Source organism: Mytilus edulis, chromosome 1, assembly GCF_963676685.1.
Source record: "Mytilus edulis chromosome 1, xbMytEdul2.2, whole genome shotgun sequence".
Lineage (NCBI taxonomy): Eukaryota > Metazoa > Mollusca > Bivalvia > Mytilida > Mytilidae > Mytilus > Mytilus edulis.
In genome coordinates, this window is record NC_092344.1 from 57,181,639 (window position 1) to 57,203,101 (window position 21,463).

The window sequence follows — 21,463 nt, forward strand, 5'->3', positions numbered from 1 at the left end:
ACGCAAATTAAAACTCATCCATGTCTATTTGCGATTACAGAAGCGAAGAGTATCGAATAGAACTTCTCAAACGTTTCGCCTCGAGTTTACATAATATATATCCAGTTCAACGTGATGCGTGTGCCTGTGTGTATACATTTATCTTAAAAAAATCATTCTGCTCAATGTTTTACAATCTTTCATGCATTGTATACTGTTATGTTACATTTAAATAAACAAAAAAATAAAATATAATGATTTAATAACGTATTTATGAACTTACAATGGTGGTGGGCAGAAATCAGTTCTTTTAAGGCGTCTGCCAGACTGTAAATAGTTATACATATCCCAGTTGTTTACGTCGCAATAAGGTGCAGAACCTCTGGTTATCAATTCCCACATGACTACACCGAAAGACCACTAAAATAACCAAATCATTTAAATATAGGATTTTAAATACTTGAAACATTTAATTACATGACTTTTCCTATTTTTAAACTTGATGGTAGTACGGTCTTGGTTTGTATATATAATGAAATAACAACAGTTGAGGGATGACAGAAGATTCACAAACATTATAAAGTACTGTAGTCCTGCATTGTCTTCGCAATTTGATTCCTTAAATTAGTAGATATATTTTGACATCACACTCACATATTAACATGTTTGATAATCATTTATGAAAGATTCTTTATGCTATGATACCTTGAATTCAAAATTGTCACGCAGGGAATTTTGATTTTATATAAACACCATCGACATCGTTATTACTCAAATTGCATGTATGCGTTTTTCAAGGAAGTTGGTCAGAAAACTATATTTCTTTTATTTTTTGTCCTTATATTTACTTGCTATTTACCAGTTCTATAAATATTTTAGGTAGCAAGTGGCCTAAAATCCTACGTTTGTTTAATGTATACTAATTTTATGACGGAAACATGCAAACTGGTAATTAAATTGAATTAGGTATCTATGTCAACTTTTGTCTTATAAAATCATTTTTTCAACATTACGGTTAACAAGTGAACATTGACCTATAATGGTTTACTTTTATAAATTATTATTTGGATGAAGAGTTGTCTCATTGGCACTCATACCACATCTTCCTATATCTATATACAGTTGGTATTATAATCGGATATAGTTGATATACGTACGACATCTGAGTGTGTGCCATACGTGCCATTTTGTAAACTCTCAGGTGCCATCCATTTTACTGGTAACATTTTCTTATTGTCACTGCTATAGTAGTTTTTGGTATAAATATCTCTAGCCAATCCAAAGTCTGCTACTTTCACTTTCAAGTCTTCATCTACCCTGTGAGTATATCAAACAATGTCTGCTTTATGTAGGTTCTACTGGTTTCTACTGATCTTAACAGTTTTAGGGTTCTTGGTTATAGAATTTTTTTTGTTAACATAGCAGTTGGGAAAATATTGTAATATATAGATATACGTTAAACTGACTAATTTCAATCTTCCTAACGGATTTTACAATTTTGCACTTAAAAAAATCTCCATGCAATGATATAGGACATGATCTTATTTTCATAATGAACAAACTTATCCGTTTGTGTTGAATATCATGCACTAAAGAAAATTACTGGTATTTAGAAGTTATTCAATAGGTGTGTTAAAACACCATACAAACGGATAAGTTGTTTCATTATAAAAAATAACAACATATCCTTCAACATAATCCAAATAACTGAATTTGCATCGATTAAAAATGTACTAGCACACAGGTCCTTTCGGGGTTTAAACATTTGTTTCAAGAATCACCCACACTTTGTATCACGAACATGTAACCAGCCCTGTTAAAATGTTAACGCTTCAAAAGTAGTCATTAAACATATCTCAATTTATAGTATGGATAGAGGTATGACAAAACAGTCCATTATTTACCTACATTGTACCTGAAATGAATTGCGTAAAAAGACCCAATTCAATTTATTATTAACTTTGGTATTCCAAGTTGTAGAAAGCTTGCGTATTCAGGTCAGAACAATTTTTATCTTACCTCCTATACATTTCTTGGAATATGATTGGTTAAAAGCGATCTCGTGGAGACCGTGTATATTCAATATTAGGTTAGTAGGTAGGCGGGGCTTATTTCAATAAACGGTAGTAGTGGATTTACGACTTAGGCACTGATTGATTATTTAAAAGTATTGAAAGTTCTGTTTAATGTTGTTTTATCAAGATTGTTGATAATATATATTTATCGTTTAGATTAGTTTTTTTAGTGCAGACCAACTGAAGAAGGTTCTTAAAATTGAACACTTGAACACTTTAATACAGAAATAAGAAGATGTGTTATGATAGCAAATAAGACAACTTTAGTCTAATTTTAACAAATAAAGATAGTCGGTAAGATAAATTCGGTACATAGTGTGCTAGTCACCTAATATGATATATACAGGGTAAGTAAATTCCATATGGGATTTACTAACCCTGTAAATATCATATTTGGTCACTAACACACTATGTTACTAATAGTTCGTGGTTTGTTATAATGATATCAAAATCTGTTGTTAGTTTAAGACTTCTTACATGCAGTTTCTGGCTGCTAAATCTCTATGTACAAATTTGATGCTACCAAGATATTCCATGCCCCTAGCAATATCTAGTCCAAATTTCACCAGGTCTTTAACCGTTGGCTTCTGATAGAAATAGAATTAGAGTTAAAGATTTTTATCAAATACTTAAGCAAAACAAACAAAAGAATGCCTTTTAAATTTAACTTTTAACTGTACAAAATGATTATGAAATATAAGGTTGCTAAATTACAAACTAAAATAATAAGTCTCAAAATTTTACCCAGAAATTATATCTCTAAAAACCTGGAAAAGGGGAAAGTATACTTAATTGATCATTATCTATATTTGTATGACTATTTATCTTACCTCCTATACATTTCCAGGAATATGATTGGTTAAAAGCGTCCGCGTGCAAACCGTGTATATTTGATATTAGGTTAGTAGGGAGGCGGGGCTTATCTCATACACGGTTAGTAGTGGAGTTACGTTCCTTTATATTCCTTATTAGGTAAGAAGGGGGCGGGGCTTATTTCATACACGGTTAGTAATGGTGTTATGTCCCTTTATAAAAAACAAAACGGTACTGAGAAAAAATCTTAAAAGTTCCAACAGACGAAGAAATTGATGATTAAGATCGAAATAAATTCATAAAACACATTTAAACCTTACAAGTCGTTATTGTTGGCATCTGTTTTTGTAGGATCAATGGAAGTATTTTCTTAGTGCTAACAGTATTGAAGACTTGCTCATTTTGAGAATCACTAGTCTTAATTTTACACGTTAAGATAGTCGGTAAGATAAATTCGTTACATAGTGTGCTAGTGACGTAATACGGTATATATGGGGTCAGTAAATTCCATATCGGGATTCGAGCTTCGCTCTCACCCCATATGGAATTTACTGACCCCATATATACCGTATTAGGTCACTAGCACACTATGTAACTAATAATATGTAGTTGTTCTGCAATTCAATTTCAAAAAATTAGGTGAATTTAAATTTATTTGTATGAAATACATGAATGCATAGTTCTAAATTTTCATAAATGAAAAAAATCAATGCAATTTTTGTAGGTTTCATTCTGTAAACATTGCATATAATTTTGTTATATGAGATCTTCTATGAACCTTATAAATTATTGTTGGACTGCATTGACTGACTGAATACCTGTTTCTGATCAATTGGTTATCCAGCGTGAGTTTTATCTTAGAATATAAAAGTATTCATAATATTGCATGTTTTGCTATGTATCCTTGGTTTTGTTATTTGTAATACCGTTATTTAAGAGTTACAATGCTTTCCTTACTTTTGCCTTTGTTGTTTGAAATTAAATTAAAAACAAAAATTCTCAGATTTGACATGTGTTCATGGTCTTACATATTTAGATAACATTAGAGAGTCGCCTGATCTGTAATATAACCGATTGCATTATGTTCCCTTTTGTGCTATTATCACTATGGTGGTTGATCACACAAAGCAGGAAACGCTTATCCTGTAGAAGAATTTAGTCTGTCGACTTTTGTAATTCATGCGATTCCATCCGTTTTTATTTTTTGGCGTTTTAACTATTTTGATCTCAGCGTCACTGATGAGTCTTATGAAAACAAAACGCGGGTCTGGCGTATTAAATTATAATCCTGGTACCTTTGATAACTATTTATTTGTTACCTTAATTTATCTTTTTCTGTCGCTTTACAAAACATTGCAAAGGGCAATTACCAGTGCATTACGTTTTGCAAGTTAGATAGACCATAATGAAGAGAGGAAAAGGTTGATAGAAAGGAACATATTGACATTAGTTTATAAAAGAGTTCTTCAACCAGCATACCACTCTAACGCACCGTCTCGACTTGGCGTGGCTGCGTAATTATATATACAGCCATGCAACGTAAAACTAATGGTAGAAAAATTCACTGATGAACGAATAAAAACAATTTAAGGGATTTCCTAACTTCTATGATAACAGCGCAGAGTTTTCTATGTTGTGCTTTGAATACTGTTATTTGTCTTTTGGCCTTTTACTTTTTTTTCCATGGTATGGTTGGTTTCTTTTCAATCAATGGGTTTGAATGCCACTCTTTTTATGCCATAAATTTATTCTCTAACCCTTTGACTTTGTTTGAACACTTTAAAGTAGGTTCCCAATCTTTCTGTTGAATTTGGATAAAAGTTTAATGAACTTATAAAACAAATCACTGGATTCCCGAAGACTTTGGAAATCAGAATTACCAACACACATCATAAAGAATAAAACAATATATATATAAATTTGTATAACTCACATTGTCATCGCTACGAATATAAGACAGTAGATCTCCATTTGTCACGAATGGAATAATAACCAATGGAAATTCACCAGGAGCTACAGAAATACCAATCAGTGACAGCACATTTGGATGATCAAAATCTTTCATGATCAGAGCTTCATTAAGGATTGCGTTTATGTCCTGTACTTCTGTTTCTGCAATTTGATCGAAATCAAAATACTATATAAATGAGCAAGTGAAAAAATGTTAAATGTTAAGTCGTAAAATAAACTTATCATAAGATACCAAGATGAAATTTTGTACTTACGCCAGACGTGTGTTTCGTCTACAAAAGACTCATCAGTGACACTCGAATCCCAAAACGTTAGAAAAAAAAGAAGAAAAAAAAGGCCAAATAAAGTACCAAGTTGAAGAGCATTGAGGACCAAAATTCTTTAAAGTTTTGCCAAATATAGCAAAGGTAATCTATTCCTGAGGTAGAAAAGCCTTAGTATTTCAAAAATTCAAAAGTTTTGTTAACAGTTAATTTATAAAAACCATTTAGTCAAAATCTTGCCCCTGCATTTTAGGTACAAAGAAAGTAATTGTATATATTTAAGATAATATGATAAGTTAATACTCTCTAGGTACTTAATCACTGTTGTAACATTGTTTGTCAAAAGAGAACACTTGTTTTATCATACAAAATACGCAAATACATCCAAATTTATCTCTTCTTACAAATTGTCTCAATTAAAGGAAAATGCAGAGTTAACATAGGTTTAATCAGCTATGACATTTTTTAACTCGAGATCGAATGACCAACATATTCACCGTCATCAAAGGTGTTTGAATGTGCCATATACATGACACTTAAGGAATAGGAATACATATATGAAAATTTTATGGATTACTTTGAATTGTAAAATTAATTATCATGAAATAATAGTCCGAAGAAAATGAAAAAAATGATTGGTTTATTATCACATATCATCACGAGAAATCTGACATTCATAGATCAAGACTTGCTTCTCGTGTGAATTAAAAGGTTAACAGTCGTACATTTAGACGTTTTTAAGATCAAATGTCTGAAATCCGGCCTAATGTTGTACACCAAATTGTATATTTAGTTTATAATTTGTTGGACTTTATGACCGTGTCTATAAAAACCACGAGAAATTAATCCCAAGGAATTCATAGTATAAAGTAAAATCCCAAAAATATTGACCTCCAAGAAAAATTCAAAACGAAAGTCACAAGTCAAATGGCACAATCAAAAGCTCAAACACATCAAACGAATGAATAACAACTGTATTATTCCTGACTTACAGGTATTTTCTTATGTTCTAAATATTTCAGTATGACATACTGTTAAACTGTTAATAACTTATTTTGTAAGTTAAACTCCATTGATTGATTAAACGACATTGAAACTAAGAAAGTTTGAATACGCAGTACTTGAACAGTTCTTATTCTGTGTCAGGTTTTGATGTATTTTTGTATTGTTGTTTTTTAATAATTATACTTGACTTATCTATCTTTTACTTAGAATTTACACAAGGGTAACTCTAGTGTGTTTTTTGTATTACGTTACCGGTTTTCTTTTGAAGTCACATTGATTCTTAGAAGTATATATCTCTAATGTGGTCATTTTATAAATTTCCTGTTTACTAAACTTTGAATTTTTCGAAAAAAATAAGGCTTTTCTTATCCCAGGCATAGATTACCTTAGCCGTATTTGGCACAACTTTTTGGAATTTTGGATCCTCAATGCTCTTCAACTTTGTACTTGTTTGGCTTTATAAATATTTTGATGTGAGCGTCACTAATGAGTCTAATGTAGACGAAACGCGCGTCTGGCGTACTAAATTATAATCCTGGTACCTTTGATAACTATCTTACCTTCTTACAAATGGAATAAAAGTTTATTTGGTACCTTCAAAAACATTTTGTATGTTCCTGCCCAAGTTAGGAGACTTTAACTCACTGGTTTTATGTTGTATGGATTTTCTCTATTGTTGGAAGCCGAACGATGACCTAGAGATGTTAATTTATATGTCATTTGGTCTCTTGGCTATAGTTCATACCACGAGTTCACACTTGTATATTTATAACTTTAACACTTGAACTGCATAGACAAAACTGGTGCATCTTTTATAGTTTTTCGTTCAATGTTTGTTACTTACTTAGAACAGTTTTAACGGCAACAAGTCGTTCCTCCTTTTCTTCTAGTGACAACAGATAGCCCTTGTATACACATCCAAAATTACCTGTTAAGAATGTATGCAATAGAATATAAATACATTTTGTTCAATAACCAACTGCATTTATGAAATGGGAAAATAGTTTACATCTTCCACTCATCATACCGTCAAGACCATGGACATTTTCTTATATCGGAGGAGCTCCTAACCGTCAGACCAGGTGCGTCAACAGTGCACCCTGTTGTTCTAGCTATGTATAGTTATGCATAACCGTTCGAGCGATTTGTTTTAAAAACAAAAAAAGAACACATTTAAACATTGATATATGTAACAGAGTGGTCAAAAGTAATTAGTTATGTTCACAGAATGTTTGTGAATGTCTTCGCTCTTTATCTTATCATATAAACTGAGATTCGTAACTTTATAGGCTGGACTAATGTAATGTGTCTATGTACAGAACAGATATCCGACAAAAATACTGCGTTTGTCAAATATCTCAATAAGCACTCCTCCATCGACAAGTGAGCATATAAAACACAATAAGTAACACATCTAAGTTCCCAAGAACATATGAAATGATGCATTCACCCTCTTAATAAAGAACTATTCAGAGTGCGAACGTCCTAAATATATGTATTTGATTTCATGAGATTATGATTTATTTTTGGTTTAATATGTTGAATATAAAGAGATACTGTGCGTATTGGTGTGTGTTTGCTTAGAGGTATTGATGGAGGGTTGAGATTACACAAAACATGTTAAAATCCCACCGTAGTTTTGCCCCTGTCCAAAATCAGAAACCTCTTACTTTTGTTAGTCTTGTTTTACGTGGTTTTTTTTTTAAATTTTGGTTCATATAAACAGAACAAGTATACTTTTTTATGGGCACGCATAAGTCCGTCTTCTGGTGTTGGATTTTCTCGCTGTTATGAAGACTCTATGGTGGCCTTCGGCGGCTCTTTTGTGAGTTTGTTGTCTTTGACTTATTCTCCGTTCCTTTTCTCAATTTCATATACATTATACTAGGTGCAAAATTGTCAGAGGACATAACATGCTCACCATGGCCAATATCTTCCCCAAGTCTCACTAAATCGCGTTCAATAAAAATATTCTGCTGCTTCAGCATGTCGGCAGTTCCAATAGCATCAAACGATGCCCCTGCAACAATCATATCTGTAACGCTCTGTCCTTGCTGATTGACATGAATAGGCGTTCCTTGCTCAGCAGATGAATTACCTAATACATAAATCCTAAAATCAGACTAAATTGACAAAACAAAAATGTTTGCATGACAAGAACACGGTTGCGTATCATGAAGCAGATATTGATATAATTAATACTTGCAAACATCAGAAACAATAAATTTGATTATATTCCACTAATATGTCCATGACTATGACAGAAGCTAGCCAGAAACTTATGTTGTATATCAACTACAATTTTGCAGATACAGAAAAGACAACACATGAAAACATTATTCAATTTTATATGCAACAATACTTAACTATCTCTTAGACAACTGGTTGCAGATACTAGAGCATTTTGTGTTAACCGCTACAAAGTATGATTGAGTATTTTTTCCGGAAACCACAATCAGTTTAAGTATGCATATATATTCACCTGAGTGTTTCGAAAGAAATGATCGGACATTATCAGTTTTGATGCTGATGGTAATTTCATAAAAAGTTGCTTGCATGTACTATTGGGATTGTTGATAAGTTGACACAGAGGTGTCATTTCATATTTCGATAAATGTTGTATACAAAGTCTTTTTGTGTTTTCCCGGGAAAACCCCAATAGAACATCATAAAAGAGTTTAAACTTTATTATTTACAAAAAATGGTGAACAATCTTTACAGTCTTCGAATGTCATATAAATATTGCGAACGGACAATTGGGGTAATGACAGCCCACGCGATTTATGATGTGTCTACTTAGTAATATGATTGTTATCAATTACATAATACTTGTGATAAGATAAAACATATGAGGTTTTTTTTATATTTAATTCGCAATAATTAGTATGTTTGGAATAATAACATATGTTTTATCAAATGAAAACAAATTACCTGTATCGTATGGCGGATCCATGAGGCCTCCTGTTTCTGTGTTGTTGAGATAAGCAACAGAAAACTCTTCTGTTTTCTTCTTTCGAAACACTCCTAAGTGTTTCTTGCGCATGACACAAATAAGACATAAAATCATAACTGAAAAGGTGCCTAAACATATCGCAGCAAGTTGAACATGTAATTGGTTCCGATGTAATTCTACATGGCAAAACTTCAAGTACCCTAAATTCGACTTCCAGTTAAGACCTACAGATACCTAAAAAAACAAATACACGTTTGATTGCAAATTTATCATTAATTATATAAGGTTTATAAAAAAAACTAAAGACAGATGATGCTAATATCACACTTTTATCAACTCTACTCCTCCTAACGTGAATTTAACAAGATAAAAAGAAAACATATTCATAGTAAAATATTTTGCCAGTTTGCCACCCTGAACTAAGGTGACGGGTGTTACATAGCTCCGACGAAAATTAAACCTATTTGAAGATTTTGAAGATTTAATGGTAACATTCTTATATGTGTTGAAGACAGTAGGTAGTTGCACTACTCTAAAGAACTTTTCTGCAATATTTCGGGATAAAACCCAGTAAATTACTATTGTCAATGTGTACTGACAAAGACGATCCAAACAAAGAAAAAAACATGGCTGCCTCATATGCCGAGGCAGCAAAAGGTGACAATACACAATCACAAGCATATGATGATAAAATGACCGGAGTTAAACCTATTTTTTTACTGGAAGAAGATGTATTCGGAAACAATCTTGTAAGTTCCAATGGTCAGCGTTACTTTTTAACTCACCATGAAGTTTACCATGCAATAAATGAGCAAGTTCCAGTCAAATCACTGTCTGGTCTACAAAGAGTACGCGGTATATGGAGAATATACTTTGATAACGAAATGGACAAAAAAGACCTGTTGTCCAAAGGAGTTACAATCAGAAGGATTTCTGTTACCCTGTACACTCGAAATCCAAAAATTACTTTTCGTGAACAGGAAGATACAATCAGAGTACGGGTAAAAAACATTCCCCTCTCAGCTGACGACAACCAAATAATAAGAACATTAGAAACTTCTGTCAGTAAATGTGAGGTTCTTAGCTGTTATAGGGATAGGCTCCGAATAGACAACAAGATTACAAATTGTAAAAATGGTGACCGCATATTGATATGCAAAACTTTTGAACAACCCTTACCTAAAACTATGCAGGTTGGGAAATACTGGGCCAACATAAATCATTATGGTCAACCTCATACAACAAGGCCAAGTACAAAATGCAGCAAGTGCCTTGATGAAGGACATACAGCAAGAGAATGTCCAAATGGCTGGAAATGCAAAAAATGTGGGCAATTTGGGCATAAACAATTTGAATGTACAGAAAATATGAATTCTGATAGTGAGGTAAATGATGATGGTGATGAAATGAATAACACGTTCAACAAAGAAAATCATGATGATGTTGATGACGATGATGACGAAAGCAATGATGATTGCACAGGTGAAAACAATCAGTCTCTTGAGGAAGGAAATTCCCAAAATATAACAAAGCCGTCAATGAGTATCGAGGAAAGTAAGAAGACGGATAACAATCCAGAACAGTCTCAGTCAATCCTTGAAACTCAAAGTGTGTTGTCCAAGAAACAACAAGGTCAAACACCAAAGAACAACAAAAACACAGGCCACAAAGAGAGCATAACAAGATATCTATCAACAAAAGGCAGAGATCAAGACAGCACTAACAATATTAATGATACGCCTAAACAGTTAAGAAATAAAAATCCAAACGTTGAAAAATCTCCTGTGACGCCAACTGAAAATCTTCATGACGCAACGAGAGATGCAAAGAAGCCAAAGAAGAGACGCTAGCTTGATGATGATGATATTAAAAATACAAACTTTAGATAGAAATACTTTTAATAAAAATTATATATAAACATTAAAAAAAATGCATTGCCATGTTAAAATGTCTCACAAAATAGTTTGTACAGCACTGTTTTTATTTATATCATCCAGTATTTACTATCTAAAATGTTTGATCTGTAAATTTGATGTAAGCTGTATTCTATTGCAGCAAGTTGTGAAGAGAATTGAAGGTCTAGTTTCAACAGATTCTTTAACTCTACTGAAGTTAATCCTGTTTGAAATGTTTAACCTGAAAAAGAAAAAAGTAAAAATAAAATATGAAGATTCTGATATAGAACAAAGGTGTACTAAGATAGTGAATAAATTACATTTAATAAATTTGAGTAAAACAAATCTTTTCTATTCAAAGCGAATTATGACTTGTCAAATGATAATAATGTTAAATTTGTTTGTAAAATATATAAGAAGCACACATTCAATACCCAGATTAGCTTCAGAAAAGGTTTTTAATATTTTGCCTAATAGTAAAAGCTCTAAAAATGCTATTTTTCAAACTGTGTACTTGAGAAAAACAGTATACTATATATCACATGTTTTTGTTATAAGAAATTTATATGTATATGTATGCTATTATGTATGGACATTTTTATATCTATTAATACTAATGATATACGTTCTAGAGATATGTATTGTGATAAAATTATCTTATCATATTTATGATGAAAAGAGTACTGATAACTGCATATTGTGCCAAAAAGCGCCTAAGTTTACATGCATTATTTTGTGGTTAAAAAAAGTGTGTCAACACGTGCTTGTGTTTACATACAGTGTCACGTGGGCAAGTAAATATAGGTCATTCGACCTTGAACGGACTTTTAAATCAATTTCAAAAGTTTTGTATCTTGCAACAAGATCTACTGACGAATGTCTTAAATGGTTGTCTATTAAATTTTATAACATAGTTTATAATGAGTGTAAATCATTAAAACAATGGAAACAATCATCAAAATTCGATTCAGCCTTAATCATTAGACTCAATAGAAGAGTTATTAAAAACAGTAGGTTAAAATCTAGAACATATGTAAAGAGGCAAGCAAATTTAAATAAATGTAGGATAAACCGTAACAAAAAATCGCCGGTAGTAAAAGCTAGACAATTGTTTAAAGGTACATCGATAAAATTTAAATCCGTAAGAATCAGTGAAGCGTATTTTGTAAATACTCAGGAAATATACCTGTATATGAAAAGAAAAAGCCATTTAAAACCTTTCTGTAAACATACATTTAAAAGTTATAAAAATGCTACATATATGGTAAAAGGTTTCTGCCAAAAAATGAATAAAAAGCCCTATGAAATGGCAAAGTATAAAAATGATATACAAATGTATAGCAACAGCTGTATATTATATATGGAAAATATTTTGAAAACTATGATTAGAAAATGGTACTTACCAGATAAAACGCTCAATCAAATTTTTTTTAATCCAAAATGAAGAATAATCTACATATAAGCACGGTCAATGCCAATGGCCTGCAACAACCTGAAAAAATAAGTAAAATTGTAAGCTGGTCGAATCAACAAAAAAATGATATTCTATTCATACAGGAAACCCATTTTACAAATAAAATGAAGTTCACATTAGAAAAGGAATTTGGTGAAAATCTTTTTAGAAGCGATGGGACAAGCAATTCACGTGGGGTAGCGATATGGATAAAAGATAAAACCAGATTCAAATACATAGATGAACATAAAGACTTAGAAGGGAGAGTCATTATGATTAATATTGAAATTGATGAAAATATTTACACATTAGTTAATATCTATGCTCCGAACAGATTAAGAGAAAGAAATAGTTTCTTTAAAACAATAAAAGTGTTTATTAATAAATACGGACTCGGGCAAGTCATTCTAGGAGGTGATTTTAATGACATTTGGTCACTGCTAGATACAAAAAATAAAACTAAATCTTCCAAAAAATTTGATAAACCTGTAACAAGTTTAAAAGGGCTTATAAAATCTTGTAAACTAATTGATATTTGGAGAAATAAAAATAAAAATACTAGACAATTTACTTGGTGTAGGAAAGATAGAACAGAAGCTACCAGAATTGATTATTTTTTTGTTTCTAAAGAAGTACAAAAAAACTGCAAAAATTGTGATATTAGACCTATTGTCCAAAAAATAACTGACCATAATGCAGTGTCACTCAAAATAAATACTGAAAGAGGAAATAAAGGAAGGGGGTATTGGAAGTTAAATGCTAGCATAATGAACAATGAAGAATATGTTTATGTTATTAAAAAGCTAATATCTAAATATGAAAAAGAACTAACCAACTGTGATGATTTGGGGATTCTTTGGGATAATTTGAAAATAGAACTAAGGGATGCAAGTTTAGACTATTGTAAAAGAAAAGCTAAAGTAAGAAAAGATGAGATAAATGTTCTAGAAACAAAGTTGAATAACCTTAATAATAAAATAAATGATAGTACTGATATAAATAAAACATTACAAAAAGAAATACAGAATGTTGAAAATAAGTTAGACACTCTGTATAAAGATAAGATTAAAGGTCAAAAAATAAGGTCAAGGGTAAAATGGTTTGAAGAAGGTGAAAAAAATAGTGCATATTTTTTGGGGCTAGAAAAGAGTCGTCAAACAAAAAAAGTTGTCACTGAATTATATGATGAAAATGGTTTGGCTACTAAAAATCAAAATAAAATTTTAGAGTTAGAAGTAAAATACTATAAAAAACTTTATGAATCAACTAATCCCTGTGATAATGAGGTTAAGAAGTATATAACAGAAACAGAAATATCAAAACAGCTAGATGAATCAGAAAGCAATCAATGTGAAGGGGAAGTAACTGAGAAAGAATGTACAGAAGCAATCTTTAAAATGAAGTTAAATAAATCCCCTGGCCTGGATGGTCTGACGGTGGAATTTTATAGGCAATTTTGGAATAATTTAAAAAATATTATGGTTAAAGTATTCAATAATAATTATGAGAAAAAAGAACTTACCAATTCACAAAAAAAAGGTGCGATTTCCTTAATATATAAAAAAGATGACCCGCTTTCATTAAATAATTACCGTCCAATTACATTACTTAACATAGATACAAAACTACTGGCTTATGTGTTAGCACAAAGACTAAAAAAAGTTTTACCATCTATTATAAGTCTAGACCAAACTGGATATGTAAAGAATAGATATATTGGTTTTAATATAAGGCAAATTCAAGACATAATTGATTATTCAGAGAAATTTAACATAGAAGGAGCAGTACTATTTCTAGATTTCAGTAAGGCTTTTGATTCCTTAGAATGGATCTTTATGACAGAAACTCTCAAAAAGTTTGGATTTAAAAGTGGATTTATCAGATGGGTTGAAATTATGTATAATGATATTAAAGGGTGTATTTTGAATAATGGGTGGGTCTCAGGTCCATTTAAAATATACCGCGGTATTCGACAAGGGTGTCCGATTTCTGCGTTACTGTTTGTTATAACTGTTGAATTAATGGCCATAAGATTAAGAAAAAATAAAGAACTTAAGGGAATAACAATAAAATTAGACGGACAATCTTGTAATTTAAAAATCTGTCAATTAGCAGACGATACAACACTATTTCTTCAGTCTCGTAAAGATATAAGTCTAGCTCTCAGTATAATAGAGACATTTGGAAGTCTATCAGGGCTGAAACTTAATAGGAATAAAACAGAAGGAATATGGTTAGGGAGATTAAAAAGCAGTAAAGATAAATATGAAAATATAAACTGGACAAATAAACCAGTCAAAAGTCTAGGTATTTATTTTGGATATGATAATAAGGAATGTCAAACATTGAACATAGAAAAAATCTTGGATAAAATTACAAAACTTGTAGACAGATGGTCAAAAAGAAATTTAACATTGCTTGGAAAAATTTTAATTGTAAAAGCTCTTCTGCTACCAAATTTAACTTATTTTGCTACTAATGGTATTATTACTAAAGATAAGTTGCAAATCATCAACAATATAATTTATAGGTTTGTTTGGAATGGCAGAAAAGATAAAATAAAGAGGTCAATATTAACAAAAAATTATGCTGAAGGGGGATTAAAAATGATTGATCTGGAGTCTTATATAATGTCAATACATATAAAATGGATTAAAAAAATAATACAATCAGAAAATGCTAACTGGTCAGTGTTGCCTAAACTATACCTGAATAAGTTTGGCAAAAATTTGCTAATTTTCAAGATAAATATAAGAAATATAAAATTAATTGACAAAAAAATATGGAACAATACACCGTTATTCTATCAAGAACTGATAAAATCATGGATTCAGGTAAATCTGAATGAAGCTAAAAATAATAAAACATGGAACTTTTTAGAGATCAGAAAGCAAATAATATGGGGCAATAACTTGATAAAATTTAAAGGACAATGTCTGTTTTTTGATAAATGGATTGAAAGTGATATTCTATTTATAAATGACATAATTGACAATAGAGGACAAATATCAGAAAAAGTAATCAATTTAAAACTAAAAAACAAAGGTAATTGGATTGCTGAATTTTCAAAACTTAAAAAAGCCATACCAAATAACTGGGAGGAGAAGCTTAAAACTGAGAGATCATTCAAAACTAAAGTAAATATTAACAGAGAAAAAATCAGATTAAGAGACCATGAGGATATACTCGGCATTAATAATAAAGATATTTATAAGATAGTGCAAAGTAGAATAAAAACAGTAACACCCATTGGTTTTTTGAAATGGGAAAAGATATTACATACAGGAAATATAAATAGTGAATTCAAAGACACGATAAAATTCACTTTTGAATACTTAAAAGATAATAAAATTAAGATGTTCAGGTGGAAATTAATGCATTTCATATTAGCAAATAAAGAGCTATTATTTCAATGGAAAATTTCTGAAAACAGCCTTTGTTCATATTGTAATGAACAAGACAACTACAAACATTTTTTCATCACATGCGCATATAACACAAACTTCTGGAGATCAATGAGAGATATATTTAACAAAATAGGTATTGACAAACATGTTATAAGCCTACACTCTCTAGTAATAGGATACAAGATTCATGATGATGCTTATTTTGGACTCAATCACTTGCTGAGTTTAATGTTTTTTTCAGTCTATAAATCAAATTATAAATCCAATAATAAGGCAAAAAAAATAGATATAGTGAAAATTTTTAAATATGAAATCTCGAGTACAGTTGAATTATATTATACGGCCAATATGGAAATAAACAAAATGTTTAAAAAAGTGTTGCAGATCTTGAAATAAACAAAATTAACTCTTGGAAAAAAACAGAATGTATGTTCTAGAATGTTAATATTGTGTACTTGTTTTCAATATTTCACCAGTGGACTAGTAAAAAAATATGATACTATAATATAAGTATAGGTGTCTATGTACAAAAAATGTATGAAAACACATACAATGTATGTGAATGCATCTTTTTGTAAAGGTCTTTATACATGTTATATGTGTGTGGACATGTATGTATGTAACTAGAGCATATGTGTGAATGAATATATATGTAAGTGTGAATGCATGTATGTAGGTATGTAAGTTATGTATGCATGAAAGTGAAGTATAAAAATAATTTGGAAACAAAAGGGGGGATAAAGGTAAAAAAAAAAAAAAATATTCAACATGTATTCTATTATATCTGTACAACAAAGATTATGTACATTTTCATATGTTTAATGATGTTTTTCTTTTTTTTATGTGAAACTATATGAACATATTATGTACAAGAATAATAAGGATAATTCTAATGTTTACAATATAAAGGTCACAGACAGGTCACAGACTGTTCACAGGTAATAAAATTTGGGTCAAATTTGTAAAATCAAAAATCATGACAAAAGCTTATAAGAAACATACAAAGAGAATACTTTACTTACCATTTTTTAGTATTAACAAACACTTCCAAAGAATTGTATAAATCCAAAGGTACGAATTAACAAAAGTTAACAGAGACAGTAACCACGCTGTATCTCATTCATATTTTCATATGGTTCAAAATTCTATTAAAAGAACCGATAACGGATTTTTCTCCGTAAATTTCACGACACATGGTCTGTAACATCTTTAAGTACTTCGATAAGATTTTATATGATATTATGTATATTTATAAAGTAATGATAGAAAATAGAAATGTATTAAATGGCTATGTATAAAATAAGATAAGTTTTACTGTATATTCTCCCTGGATATCAGTTATAATTGTATGTAACAGGGATACTTGATGGAATGCTGTACATTAAGTAATTTGTTAAAACAGCAAAGAGTGCAATAAAGAATTTATGAATGTTAAAAAAAAAAAAAAAAAATATTTTGCAATAAAAAAATAATCTTACTTATTTTTTGTTTGTTTAAGATTTAGGGGCGAAGAGCATTTAAAAACATAAGGAATAACTTATTAGTTGTCGTATCCTTAACTAAAAGAAAAACAAAGGATATAGGGTATCCATCCATGTCCGAAAAATAATGAAAAGCATTTCTATTGCTAAAAGTCACTGCTAGGCCTTCAACATAGAACAAAACACTTTAACATCAGTGTAAAGTTTAAGACTGTCCCTGACATGATTTCAGCAGAGTAATCTGTAGACTTTGTAAGATGTAACACCATTAAATTTTGCAGAGTAAAAAAAACATACTGAAAAGTAGTACATATTATAGATAAAAAGTTCGTACGCAAAGGCGTTAATATAAAACTATTTAAAACATTTGGCCTTTTGAACTTTTTTGGATTTGGGCGTCACTGGGGAGTCTTTTGTAGACGAAACCCGCGTCTGGCGTATATACTAAATTTAGTCCTGGTATCTATGATGAGTTAATTTAGTAATGTATGTTTAATATGTGTGGTGAAGGACGAGTGATTCTTGTAGAATACCTTTAGTGCGATAATTTTAAATAATTTTAAATATCTAAATATGAATAACTAAAAAAACCAAAGATGGCATATCTTGACTGTTTCTTATATATATGACGTACCCGTTACATAATACTATTGAAAACAAATTGTTTTGCGTGTGACTAAGGGACTTATTTGTTTGTATAGATATCCCTTCTAAAAGATACCACCTTACCAATATACCAAACAAACAAAAAAGCAAATTCATAAACTTCGTTTTTTCAGGACATGTTATCATGTACTTCACAATCACAATTCTAGTTGACTTTTAATAAAATATATTTACCTCAACAGGAAGTGGGACATCTTTGATGTGAACTATGTTAGAAAGGTTACAAATCAAATACGTTTGATGGAGATCAATCACAGGACAACGTGATCCATTTATTGTTATAATATAATCTTCTTTTCTGGCTGCCGAATTCAGATATTGCCCCTGAAAAAAATATTATTATAATACGTCTGACCACAAATAAGCGACTGATTTAAAATTGCCGTCATCGCATGATTATGTAGCAACGTTATATTCTATGTGTTTTCATCAATTCGGACCAAATTGCCGTCGTTGCATGATTAAGTAGCAACGTAATATTCTATGTGTTTTCATTAAATCGAACCAAATTTGATAAACGAATATAAGATGCATTTTATCATTTTAAAAAAAAGGCAATACATAAACTTCGGATCAATAATATTAATAATTAACAATCTTAGCAGAAAGTCGAAGTAGTAAATACATTCCTCAAAAAATGTCGTCTCAATTAAACAATTAGTTTTAGAGTAAAATATTTTTGTAAAATTGAATAGACGATGGCGACATACTACGGACGCTAAGTGATTAGCTATGGGCCAGGTGATCACACACTTTCTATCTTTATAAACGGATGACAATTGTCCTTCTAACTGATTTTATTCAAGCGACGCTAATGATTATATTTATAAAGACGAAACGCGTTTCTGACGTAATTATTGTTACGCCAGGTATCTTTGATGAGTATTTATTTACCTTTAGTTCTAAAAGTTTGTCATTCATTTCAATATCTTTCAATTGAGTGTCTATATCTAGGTAGTCTATTTCTGGGTCAGGATAAATCATAAATGTTGTGGAGGTTACAGTATTGTTGTCTAGCATAACAGCCATTCGACCAACGATGACTTCTGTAGATTTGTTCAGTTCGGGACTCAAATTGGGAGTAGAACAAATCAATAGTGATCCGGAATATTTCATTCTACAAGACTAGAAAATGAAAATAATAGTTCATATTTAATCACAATTTATTCTGTGTTTTCAACTTGTATAACGACAAATTATTAAATTTCAACACAACTGATCTAATTTGGAGTAAGAATGCTTCATTTGATTATTTCGTTCCATTAAAAAGGATAACATATTTCATATTCAATGATACAATTATTCACTAGAAAACAAAGGTCAATTAAAAAAAAACAAGGGATCACCGTATAGCCTTCAAAAATTGGATACGGAGTATATATCTCACAATTGATACGAGTTTCCTGTGCTTGTATTTCCTATAGTAATTTCTTTAATAGAGAAATGCTGCTCACAAGGAAGCTATTAAACCAAGAGTTCCAAATGGTGAAGTTGAAATCATGCCTTCGTAAATTTTAAAGACACCATCACGAGTTGGTTGACTGTTCTGGAATGTCTGTTTCAAACATGATAGCAGCTATGTTTTCATGACGTAACTACAATCCCGTTCCCTTTTCACGAATGTAACCTACCGATTTAGACTAATAACCGGATTTGTACTAACATGAGCAACACGACGGGTGCCACGCGTAGGGCAGGATCTGCTTAACCTTCCAGCGCACCTTAGATCACCCCAAGTATTTGATGGATTCGTGTTGTACAGTCTACAATTTTCTATGTTGTGTTTTTGTGTACTTATGTCTTTTTACTTTTTAGCCATGGCGAGGTCAGTTTTTTTTCAATTTCTGAGTTTTTCACGCTGCTTGCTTTTAACATAAATCGTGTGTTTCTAAATCTGACAGAGATTAGATAATGGTATAAGTAGTTATCACTAGCTTTACAACAATGGGGTTGTATGAAACCTTCAAGTGGCAGGCGCGTTTGACTTCAATCTTTATTGAATAGGATAGCCAGTTTTTCCCCTGAGTGTCAAGGTTCTTAGTTGGTACTCTGGTTCTAAGTTGGTACTTTGGCGTAATCCAACCGCAATGGTAAGTCAAGTGTTTTGAATGTGGGATTTAACACTAACAATCAGCTACTTAAAATGAAAAAAAAAATATCTGATAAAAAAAAATTTTGGCCGGTTCATATTTTAAGACTGATCAGGATTCAATTTTCCGAGTTATTTTCATTGCTTTGTAAATATTTAACAACGATCAAAATCAAAATGTCAATAAGTTGCTGATCTGGATCAATTTATAGACAACAAAGCTATTATTCTTTGTTAAAAGGTGTGAATGATTTCTGGGTTTCGTTACAAGATTTGGAATCTCTTTATGACAACTGCTCTTCAAATTGGAGGATCATATTTCTTTTACTGCTATTGATTTATTTCGTCGGCATTAAAAAAATTAAATTGGTGGCTTAAATGTATTTCCTGCCAATATACTTTAAAATCAAAACAAAAATATTGAAAGACTTCATAACTTTATGCAAGTATTCTGCAACCATTTAAGTTTGAGAAAATGCATAAAATATACAGCAAAAGCTTCATACAAAAGCTGCATTGTTTTATCAGTGTAGACAGTGTAGAAATTTTTAAACTTACCGAACTAAAGTAAGCATCACCAACACTTATCATTATACCGTGGTTAGTTACAGAATCAAACCACTTTCCATGAACTTCAATGTTTAAGCCTCCACTGAAAACAGATGAGTTACCATTCAACTCATTTTGCACATATTATTTTGAAGTATATTTACACTTTTCTATACAAAATCAAAATTATAATTGAACTTTCTTACCAATGGCACATTATCATCACATAAAGTATATACCCTTTTATACTGGGTTACTTCTGATGTAAGTATCTAACAAAAATAAAATATGTCGAATAGAGTCCTTCAAAATTTACTTAACAATGTAATTCCTATTTTCCATTGTTTATATCTTTAATTTTGAGTATGCAATTTTATCACTTGAATAATAATGTTACAGTGTTATCAATACAATGATCATAGAGACGTTTGTAAAGTCTGTTTCGATGACAGAGTTTTTAGTATATTCTCATCGAACGTTAAAGATATTTTGTTAACGGTGGTCTGTGCAAAAGATTATGATTCTATCGTCCAATGCTTAAGCTTTTCGAAATAATCACTTTGTATTCAAGGTTCTCACTAGTGATCATAGTGATCCCTTGTCGTACATTTTTAACACAACTTTATTAAGATATACCTTATCATGATACTATTTCGTGATAGAGGCTGAATAATCTCTGGGTTTGGCATGTAACAAAATGTCTTGTTCTCCAAAAGCTGATATGCTGCTCCGTCAATCGCTACTAAAACATCTCCACTGTACCTACACAGCGAAAGTTCCGAATTTCCTCCATCATAAACATGTGGACATGATCCACATGATTGTGTCCGGCACAAAATTTCCGTGTCATTTTTCCTAAAATGT

The 21,463-nt window shown here is 30.9% G+C and overlaps 1 protein-coding gene across 1 annotated transcript in view; it reads right to left on the bottom strand.

The window, feature by feature from the left end:
- LOC139485734 (hepatocyte growth factor receptor-like) overlaps window positions 1-21,463 on the bottom strand; it is a 39,108-nt gene that overhangs the window by 1,481 nt on the left and 16,164 nt on the right. The window contains exons 10-20 of the mRNA XM_071270390.1: window positions 21,236-21,454; window positions 20,609-20,702; window positions 18,856-19,086; window positions 18,136-18,285; window positions 9,038-9,293; window positions 8,028-8,204; window positions 6,951-7,034; window positions 4,801-4,979; window positions 2,532-2,641; window positions 1,137-1,296; window positions 263-399 (exon numbers count right to left, since the gene is read on the bottom strand). Of these exons, the coding sequence (XP_071126491.1) occupies window positions 263-399; window positions 1,137-1,296; window positions 2,532-2,641; window positions 4,801-4,979; window positions 6,951-7,034; window positions 8,028-8,204; window positions 9,038-9,293; window positions 18,136-18,285; window positions 18,856-19,086; window positions 20,609-20,702; window positions 21,236-21,454 (1,797 nt within the window). The remainder of the gene's footprint in view (window positions 1-262; window positions 400-1,136; window positions 1,297-2,531; window positions 2,642-4,800; window positions 4,980-6,950; window positions 7,035-8,027; window positions 8,205-9,037; window positions 9,294-18,135; window positions 18,286-18,855; window positions 19,087-20,608; window positions 20,703-21,235; window positions 21,455-21,463) is intronic.